Genomic DNA, 9,853 nt, shown 5'->3' on the forward strand with positions numbered 1-9,853 from the left:
CCCCTCTCTCTCTCTCGCGCGCCCCCCTCTCTCTCTCTCGCGCGCCCTCTCTCTCGGGCTCTCTCTCTCGCGCGCCCTCTCTCTCTCTCGGCTCTCTCTCGCGCGCCCCCCTCTCTCTCTCGCGCGCCCCCTCTCTCTCTCTCGCGCGCCCCCTCTCTCTCTCTCCGGCGCCCCCTCTCTCTCTCTCGCGCGCCCCCTCTCTCTCTCTCGCGCGCCCCCTCTCTCTCTCTCGCGCGCCCTCTCTCTCTCGCGCGCCCCCTCTCTCTCTCGCGCGCGCCCCTCTCTCTCTCTCGCGGCCCCCTCTCTCTCTCTCGCGCGCCCCCTCTCTCTCTCTCGCGTGCCCCTCTCTCTCTCTCGCGCGCCCTCTCTCTCTCACGCGCCCCCTCTCTCTCTCTCGCGGCCCCCTCTCTCTCTCTCGCGCGCCCCCTCTCTCTCTCTCGCGCGCCCCCTCTATCTCTCTCGCGCGCCCCCTCTATCTCTCTCGCGCGCCCCCTCTCTCTCTCTCGCGCGCCCCCTCTCTCTCTCTCGCGCGCCCCCTCTCTCTCTCTCGCGCGCCCCCTCTCTCTCTCTCGCGCGCCCCCTCTCTCTCTCTCGCGCGCCCCCTCTCTCTCTCTCGCGCGCCCCCTCTCTCTCTCTCGCGCGCCCCCTCTCTCTCTCTCGCGCGCCCCCTCTCTCTCTCTCGCGCGCCCCCTCTCTCTCTCTCGCGCGCCCCCTCTCTCTCTCTCGCGCGCCCCTCTCTCTCTCTCGCGCGCCCCCTCTCTCTCTCTCGCGCGCCCCCTCTCTCTCTCTCGCGCGCCCCCTCTCTCTCTCTCGCGCGCCCCCTCTCTCTCGCGCGCCCCCTCTCTCTCTCTCTCTCTCGCACGCCCCCTCTCTCTCTCTCGCGTGCCCCCTCTCTCTCGCGCGCCCCCTCTCTCTCTCTCGCGCGCCCCCTCTCTCTCTCTCTCGCGCGCCCCCTCTCTCTCTCTCTCTCGCGCGCCCCCTCTCTCTCTCTCTCGCGCGCCCCCTCTCTCGCGCGCCCCCTCTCTCTCTCTCTCGCGCGCCCCCTCTCTCTCTCTCGCGCGCGCCCCCTCTCTCTCTCTCGCGCGCCCCCCTCTCTCTCTCTCGCGCGCCCCCTCTCTCTCTCTCGCGCGCCCCCTCTCTCTCTCTCTCGCGCGCCCCCTCTCTCTCTCTCCGCGCGCCCCCTCTCTCTCTCTCGCGCGCCCCCTCTCTCTCTCTCGCGCGCCCCTCTCTCTCTCTCGCGCGCCCCCTCTCTCTCTCTCGCGCGCCCCCTCTCTCTCTCTCGCGCGCCCCCTCTCTCTCTCTCGCGCGCCCCCTCTCTCTCTCTCGCGCGCCCTCTCTCTCTCTCGCACGCCCCCTCTCTCTCTCTCGCACGCCCCCTCTCTCTCGCGCGCCCCCTCTCTCTCTCTCGCGCGCCCCCTCTCTCTCTCTCGCGCGCCCCCTCTCTCTCTCGCGCGCCCCCTCTCTCTCTCTCGCGCGCCCCCTCTCTCTCTCTCGCGCGCCCCCTCTCTCTCTCGCGCGCCCCCTCTCTCTCTCTCGCGCGCCCCCTCTCTCTCTCTCGCGCGCCCCCTCTCTCTCTCTCGCGCGCCCCCTCTCTCTCTCTCGCGCGCCCCTCTCTCTCTCTCGCGCGCCCCCTCTCTCTCTCTCGCGCGCCCCCTCTCTCTCTCTCGCGCGCCCCCTCTCTCTCTCTCGCGCGCCCCTCTCTCTCTCTCGCGCGCCCCTCTCTCTCTCTCGCGCGCCCCCTCTCTCTCTCTCGCGCGCCCCCTCTCTCTCTCTCGCGCGCCCCCTCTCTCTCTCTCGCGCGCCCCCTCTCTCTCTCTCGCGCGCCCCCTCTCTCTCTCTCGCGCGCCCCCTCTCTCTCTCTCGCGCGCCCCCTCTCTCTCTCTCGCGCGCCCCCTCTCTCTCGCGCACCCCCTCTCTCTCTCTCTCACGCGCCCCCTCTCTCTCTCTCTCTCGCGCGCCCCCTCTCTCTCTCTCTCTCGCGCGCCCCTCTCTCTCTCTCTCTCTGCGCGCCCCCTCTCTCTCTCTCTCTCGCGCGCCCCCTCTCTCTCTCTCTCTCGCGTGCCCCCTCTCTCTCTCTCTCGCGCGCCCCCTCTCTCTCTAACTCGCGCGCCCCCTCTCTCTTAACTCGCGCGCCCCCTCTCTCTCGCTCGCGCGCGCGCCACCCCCCCTCGCTCGCGCGCGCGCCACCCCCCCTCGCTCGCGCGCGCGCCACCCCCCCTCGCTCGCGCGCGCGCCACCCCCCCCTCGCTCGCGCGCGCGCCACCCCCCCTCGCTCGCGCGCGCGCCACCCCCCCTCGCTCGCGCGCGCGCCACCCCCCTCGCTCGCGCGCGCGCCACCCCCCCTCGCTCGCGCGCGCGCCACCCCCCCTCGCTCGCGCGCGCGCCACCCCCCTCGCTCGCGCGCGCGCCACCCCCCCTCGCTCGCGCGCGCGCCACCCCCCCTCGCTCGCGCGCGCGCCACCCCCCCTCGCTCGCGCGCGCGCCACCCCCCTCGCTCGCGCGCGCGCCACCCCCCCTCGCTCGCGCGCGCGCCACCCCCCCTCGCTCGCGCGCGCGCGCCACCCCCCCTCGCTCGCGCGCGCGCCACCCCCCCTCGCTCGCGCGCGCGCCACCCCCCCTCGCTCGCGCGCGCGCCACCCCCCCTCGCTCGCGCGCGCGCGCCACCCCCCCTCGCTCGCGCGCGCGCCACCCCCCCTCGCTCGCGCGCGCGCCACCCCCCCTCGCTCGCGCGCGCCGCCACCCCCTCGCTCGCGCGCGCGCCACCCCCCCCTCGCTCGCGCGCGCGCCACCCCCCTCGCTCGCGCGCGCGCCACCCCCCCTCGCTCGCGCGCGCGCCACCCCCCCTCGCTCGCGCGCGCGCCACCCCCCCCGCTCGCTCGCGCGCGCGCCACCCCCCCTCGCTCGCGCGCGCGCCACCCCCGCTCGCTCGCGCGCGCGCCACCCCCCCTCGCTCGCTCGCGCGCGCGCCACCCCCCCTCGCTCTCTCTCTTGCGCACCCCCTCGGAGTTATCTGTTCACGGGTGTCTCTCAGTCCCCTCTCTCTCTCAGGGAGATATCTGTACACTGACTGGTGTCTCTCAGTCCCCTCTCTCTCTCAGGGAGATATCTGTACACTGACTGGTGTCTCTCAGTCCCCTCTCTCTCTCAGGGAGATATCTGTACACTGACTGGTGTCTCTCAGTCCCCTCTCTCTCTCAGGGAGATATCTGTACACTGACTGGTGTCTCTCAGTCCCCTCTCTCTCTCAAGGAGATATCTGTACACTGACTGGTGTCTCTCAGTCCCTCTCTCTCAGGGAGATATCTGTACACTGACTGGTGTCTCTCAGTCCCCTCTCTCTCTCAGGGAGATATCTGTACACTGACTGGTGTCTCTCAGTCCCCTCTCTCTCTCAGGGAGATATCTGTACACTGACTGGTGTCTCTCAGTCCCCTCTCTCTCTCAAGGAGATATCTGTACACTGACTGGTGTCTCTCAGTCCCTCTCTCTCAGGGAGATATCTGTACACTGACTGGTGTCTCTCAGTTCCCTCTCTCTCTCAGGGAGATATCTGTACACTGACTGGTGTCTCTCAGTCCCCTCTCTCTCTCAGGGAGATATCTGTACACTGACTGGCGTCTCTCAGTCCCTTCTCTCTCTCAGGGAGATATCTGTACACTGACTGGTGTCTCTCAGTCCCCTCTCTCTCTCAGGGAGATATCTGTACACTGACTGGTGTCTCTCAGTCCCCTCTCTCTGTCTCAGGGAGATATCTGTACACTGACTGGTGTCTCTCAGTCCCTGATATTTTTCCCGTCCGCTAATACTGATTCCACATCTCTGCAGATGAAGGCACCGAGTCTGACGACACTGAGAATGGCGACGGTGTGAAGCTGGAGGAAGAGGAGGACGACAACGAGGAAACAGGCGAGAGGGAGAGGAGCCGCTTGCCCCTGCGCAAGGCGCATTCGGAGTTGGCGCCCGCAGACCGCAATGGCCTCCTGCAGGACGGCCGGGACGCGTCTGGCCGCCAGCTGAAGCGCAGCCCCTCGTCCGAGTCGCTGGACAGCGGAGCGGGCGCGGTGGGATCCCAGGACTCGCCCCCCGATCGCTGGATCTACCTGACCCAGTTTGAGCAGACTGGGCTCCAGGCCCTCGTGGACAAGCTGCAGTCGCTTCCCGACCACAAGAAGTGCGTCCCTTCCGGAGTCCTGGATCCAGACGCCCTCCTCCACGAAATGCAGGTGAGACAGGCTGAGCCATCCACCCCCCTACCTCCCTCCCTCCCTGGGCACACTGAATCTGACCCTCCGACAGTGCGGCACTCCCTCAGTACTGACCCTCCGACAGTGCGGCGCTCCCTCAGTACTGACCCTCCGACAGTGCGGCACTCCCTCAGTCCTGACCCTCTGACATGCAGCACTCCCTCAGTACTGACCCTCCGACAGTGCAGCTCTCCCTCAGTACTGACCCTCCGACAGTGCGGCACTCCCTCAGTACTGACCCTCCGACAGTGCGGCACTCCCTCAGTACTGACCCTCCGACAGTGCGGCACTCCCTCAGTACTGACCCTCCGACAGTGCAGCACTCCCTCAGTACTGACCCTCCGACAGTGCAGCGCTCCCTCAGTACTGACCCTCCGACAGTGCGGCGCTCCCTCAGTACTGACCCTCCGACAGTGCGGCGCTCCCTCAGTACTGACCCTCCGACAGTGCGGCACTCCCTCAGTACTGACCCTCCGACAGTGCGGCGCTCCCTCAGTACTGACCCTCCGACAGTGCGGCGCTCCCTCAGTACTGACCCTCCGACAGTGCGGCGCTCCCTCAGTACTGACCCTCCGACAGTGCGGCGCTCCCTCAGTACTGACCCTCCGACAGTGCGGCGCTCCCTCAGTACTGACCCTCCGACAGTGCGGCGCTCCCTCAGTACTGACCCTCCGACAGTGCGGCGCTCCCTCAGTACTGACCCTCCGACAGTGCGGCGCTCCCTCAGCGCTGACCCTTCCTCCGTCCTGCGTTGTCCTGGTGTTTAGCTGCTCAGCCTCTCGCGCGAGAGGCCTTGAACCCAGCTCCACTCTCCTGTCGCATGAAAGCTGCGGGTTGTCCTGCAGCCCCCGAAAGTTAAATCGTGCCTTTTGCCTCACACCCACCCTCCTCTTTTCCCCCCTTCAGAAAGTTCTGGAAGATCACAGGAACGACGACCCTAAGGTGGCTTGCTCGGGGTTCCCCATCGTCCGGTGGCCCAAGCGACGTGACAAGGTGAGCGCCTCCCCTCGCGGGAGCCGGCGGCGCGAGGGAGGGAGGGAGGAAGTGAGGGAGGGAGGGTGGGAGGGAGGGCGCGAATTCGAGCTGCGGGCAGGGTGTGGCCCCGGGCGTTACGTGCCAGCACTTCACCACACGCTCTCTGTCTCTCCTTCCCTCCCTCTCTCCCTCCCTCCCTCTCTCAGCCCAAACCTCCGAACCGGCCCAAACACCGCCCGCCAGCGCCGCCCCTCATCAAGCTGCCCCTGCTGAAGCCGACGCCCGGGTCGCGGAGGCGGAGGACCCGCTGCAAGAGGTGTGAAGCCTGCCGGCGCACGGAGTGCGGCGTCTGCCACTACTGCCGGGACATGAAGAAATTCGGGGGCCCCGGGAGGATGAAGCAGTCCTGCGTCCTGAGGCAGTGCGAGGCTGTGAGTATGGAGGAGACCGGAGGCGGCTGCAGGGGAGCGGGGCGGCCAACGGAGAGGGAGAGAGTGAGGGGACGGAGAGGTGGGGGCGGAGAGAGAGACAGGGGACGGAGAGGTGGAGCGCAGGCGGTGAGAGAGAGTGAGGGGACGGAGAGGAGGAGAGCAGGCGGAGAGAGAGAGTGAGGGGACGGAGAGGTGGAGTGCAGGCGGAGAGAGAGAGTGAGGGGACGGAGAGGTGGAGCGCAGGCGGAGAGAGAGAGTGAGGGGACGGAGAGGTGGAGTGCAGGCGGAGAGAGAGTGAGGTGACGGAGAGGCGGAGTGCAGGCGGAGAGAGTGAGTGAGGGGACAGAGAGGTGCAGCGCAGACGGAGAGAGAGTGAGGGGACGGAGAGGTGGAGCGCAGGCGGAGAGAGAGAGTGAGTGAGGGGACGGAGAGGTGGAGTGCAGGCCGAGAGCGGGAGAGAGAGAGAGAGAGAGAGAGTGAGGGGACGGAGAGGTGGAGTGGAGGCAGAGAGAGAGAGAGTTAGGGGACTGAGAGGTGGAGTGCAGGCCGAGAGCAGGAGAGAGAGAGAGTGAGGGGACGGAGAGGTGGAGTTCAGGCGGAGAGAGAGTGAGGGGATGGAGAGGTGAGCGCAGGCGGAGAGAGTGTGAGGGGACGGAGAGGTGGAGTGCAGGCGGAGAGAGAGAGTGAGTGAGGGGACGGAGAAGTGGAGTGGAGGCGGAGAGAGAGTGAGTGAGGGGACAGAGAGCTGGAGCGCAGATGGAGAGAGAGTGACAGTGAGGGGACGGAGAGGTGGAGCGCAGGCGGAGAGAGAGTGAGGGTAGGAGAGGTGGAGCGCAGGCGGAGAGAGAGTGAGGGTAGGAGAGGTGGAGCGCAGGCGGAGAGAGAGTGAGGGAACGGAGAGGTGGAGCACCGGCGAAGAGAGAGTGAGGGGACGGAGAGTTGGAGCGCAGGCGGAGAGAGTGAGGGGACGGAGAGGTGGAGTGCAGGCGGAGAGAGAGTGAGTGGACGGAGAGATGGAGCGCAGGCGGAGAGAGAGAGTGAGGGGACGGAGAGGTGGAGCGCAGGCGGAGAGAGAGTGAGGGGGCGGGGAGGTGGAGTGCAGGCGGAGAGAGAGTGAGGGAACGGAGAGATCGAGCGCAGGCGGAGAGAGAGAGTGAGGGGACGGAGAGGTGGAGTGCAGGCGGAGAGAGAGTGAGGGGACGGAGAGGTGGAGCACAGACGGAGAGAGAGAGTGAGGGGACGGAGAGGTGGAGCGCAGGCGGAGAGAGAGTGAGGGGACGGAGAGGTGGAGTGCAGGCGGAGAGAGAGTGAGGTGACGGAGAGGTGGAGCACAGACGGAGAGAGAGAGTGAGGGGACGAAGAGGTGGAGTGCATGCGGTGAGGGAGAGAAAGAGAGAGTGAGTGAGGGGATGGAGAGGTGGAGAGCAGGCGGAGAGAGAGAGAGTTAGGGGACGGAGAGATAGAGTGCAGGCGGAGAGTGTGAGTGAGGGGACGGAGAGGTGGAGCGCAGGCGGAGAGAGTGAGTGAGGGGACGGAGAGGTGGAGTGCAGGCGGTGAGGGAGAGAGAGAGAGTGAGTGAGGGGATGGAGAGGTGGAGAGCAGGCAGAGAGAGAGAGAGTTAGGGGACGGAGAGGTGGAGTGCAGGCGGAGAGAGAGAGTGAGGGGATGGAGAGGTGGAGCGCAGGCGGAGAGAGAGAGAGAGGGGACGGAGAGGTGGAGTGCAGGCGGAGAGAGAGAGTGAGGGGACGGAGAGGTGGAGTGCAGGCGGAGAGAGAGTGAGGGGTTGGAGAGGTGGAGTGCAGGCGGAGAGCGAGAGTGAGGGGATGGAGAGGTGGAGCGCAGGCGGAGAGAGAGAGTGAGGGGACGGAGAGGTGGAGCGCAGGCCGCAAGGGAGGTAGAGAGAGAGAGAGGGGATGGAGAGGTGGAGCGCAGGCGGAGAGAGAGAGAGTGAGGGGGCGGGGATGTTAAGTGCAGGCGGAGAGAGAGTGAGTGGACGGAGAGGTGGAGGGAGGAGGAGAGAGAGAGAGTGAGGGGACGGAGAGGTGGAGGGAGGAGGAGAGAGAGAGAGTGAGGGGACGGAGAAGTGGAGAGAAAGTGAGGGGGCGGAGAGGTGGAGCACAGGCGGAGAGAGAGAGAGTGAGGGGACGGAGAGGTGGAGCGCAGGTGGAGAGAGAGAGGGGGGGGACGGAGAGGTTGAGAGAGAGAGAGTAAGGGGACGGAGAGGTGGAGTGGAGGCGGAGAGAGAGGACGGGACGCAGAGGCGGAGTGCAGGCGGAGAGAGAGTGAGGGGACGTAGAGGTGGAGCGCAGGCGGAGAGAGAGTGACAGTGAGGGGACGGAGAGGTGGAGCGCAGGCGGAGAGAGAGTGAAGGGACGGAGAGGTGGAGCGCAGGCGGAGAGAGTGTGAGGGGACGGAGAGGTGGAGTGCAGGCGGAGAGAGAGTGAGGGGACGGAGAGGTTGAGAGAGAGAGAGTAAGGGGACGGAGAGGTGGAGTGGAGGCGGAGAGAGAGAGAGTGAGTGAGGGGACGGAGAGGTGGAGTGCAGCCCGAGAGCGGGAGAGAGAGAGAGAGAGAGAGAGTGATGGGACGGAGAGGTGGAGTGCAGCCCGAGAGCGGGAGAGAGAGAGAGAGAGAGAGAGTGATGGGACGGAGAGGTGTAGTGCAGGCGGAGAGAGAGTGAGGGGGTGGGGAGGTGGAGTGCAGGCGGAGAAAGAAAGTGAGGGGACGGAGAGGTGGAGTGCAGGCGGAGAGAGAGAGTGAGCGGACGGAGAGGTGGAGTGCAGGCGGAGAGAGAGAGTGAGTGAGGGGACGGAGAGGTGGCGTGCAGGCGGAGAGAGAGAGTGAGGGGACGGAGAGGTGGTGTGCAGGCGGAGTGAGAGTGAGGGGGCGGGGAGGTGAAGTGCAGGCGGAGAGAGAGTGAGGGAACGGAGAGATCGAGCGCAGGCGGAGAGAGAGAGTGAGGGGACGGAGAGGTGGAGTGCAGGCGGAGAGAGTGAGTGAGGGGACGGAGAGGTGGAGTGCAGGCGGAGAGAGGGAGTGAGAGGACGGAGAGGTGGAGCGCAGGCGGAGAGAGAGAGTGAGGGGACGGAGAGGTGGCGTGCAGGCGGAGAGAGAGAGTGAGGGGACGGAGAGGTGGAGTGCAGGCGGAGACAGAGTGAGGGGACGGAGAGGTGGAGTGCAGGCGGAGAGAGAGAGTGAGCGGACGGAGAGGTGGAGTGCAGACGGAGAGAGTGAGTGAGGGGACGGAGAGGTGGAGTGCAGGCGGAGTGAGAGTGAGGGGGCGGGGAGGTGGAGTGCAGGCTGAGAGAGAGTGAGGGAACGGAGAGATCGAGCGCAGGCGGAGAGAGAGAGTGAGGGGACGGAGAGGTGGAGTGCAGGCGGAGAGAGAGTGAGGGGACGGAGAGGTGGAGCACAGACGGAGAGAGAGAGCGAGGGGACGGAGAGGTGGAGCACAGGCGGAGAGAGAGTGAGGGGACGGAGAGGTGGAGTGCAGGCGGAGAGAGAGTGAGGTGACGGAGAGGTGGAGCACAGACGGAGAGAGAGAGTGAGGGGACGAAGAGGTGGAGTGCATGCGGTGAGGGAGAGAAAGAGAGAGTGAGTGAGGGGACGGAGAGGTGGAGCGCAGGCGGAGAGAGTGAGTGAGGGGACGGAGAGGTGGAGTGCAGGCGGAGAGAGAGTGAGGGGACGGAGAGGTTGAGTGGAGGTTGAGAGAGAGAGAGTAAGGGGACGGAGAGGTGGAGTGGAGGCGGAGAGGGAGAGAGTGAGGGGACTGAGAGGTGGAGTGCAGCCCGAGAGCGGGAGAGAGAGAGAGAGAGAGAGTGATGGGACGGAGAGGTGTAGTGCAGGCGGAGAGAGAGTGAGGGGGTGGGGAGGTGGAGTGCAGGCGGAGAGAGAAAGTGAGGGGACGGAGAGGTGGAGTGCAGGCGGAGAGAGAGAGTGAGCGGACGGAGAGGTGGAGTGCAGGCGGAGAGAGTGAGTGAGGGGACGGAGAGGTGGAGCGCAGGCGGAGAGAGGGAGTGAGGGGACGGAGAGGTGGAGCGCAGGCGGAGAGAGAGAGTGAGGGGACGGAGAGGTGGCGTGCAGGCGGAGAGAGAGAGTGAGGGGACGGAGAGGTGGAGTGGAGGCGGAGAGAGAGTGAGGGGACGGAGAGGTGGAGTGCAGGCGGAGAGAGAGAGTGAGCGGACGGAGAGGTGGAGTGCAGACG

At 67.0% G+C, this 9,853-nt stretch overlaps 1 protein-coding gene across 1 annotated transcript; it reads left to right on the top strand.

Moving 5' to 3' along the window:
• Nucleotides 1-3,825: 3,825 nt before the first annotated feature.
• LOC144678616 (lysine-specific demethylase 2B-like) lies at nt 3,826-5,650 on the top strand (the record flags this gene model as incomplete). Its single annotated transcript, XM_078538351.1, has 3 exons — nt 3,826-4,223; nt 5,151-5,237; nt 5,426-5,650. Coding segments are annotated over 3 exons (710 nt in total), but the record flags the coding sequence as incomplete, so codon positions are not given.
• Between the last annotated feature and the right edge of the window lie 4,203 nt (nt 5,651-9,853).

This window comes from Cetorhinus maximus, unplaced genomic scaffold, assembly GCF_964194155.1.
Source record: "Cetorhinus maximus unplaced genomic scaffold, sCetMax3.hap1.1 HAP1_SCAFFOLD_4877, whole genome shotgun sequence".
NCBI lineage: Eukaryota > Metazoa > Chordata > Chondrichthyes > Lamniformes > Cetorhinidae > Cetorhinus > Cetorhinus maximus.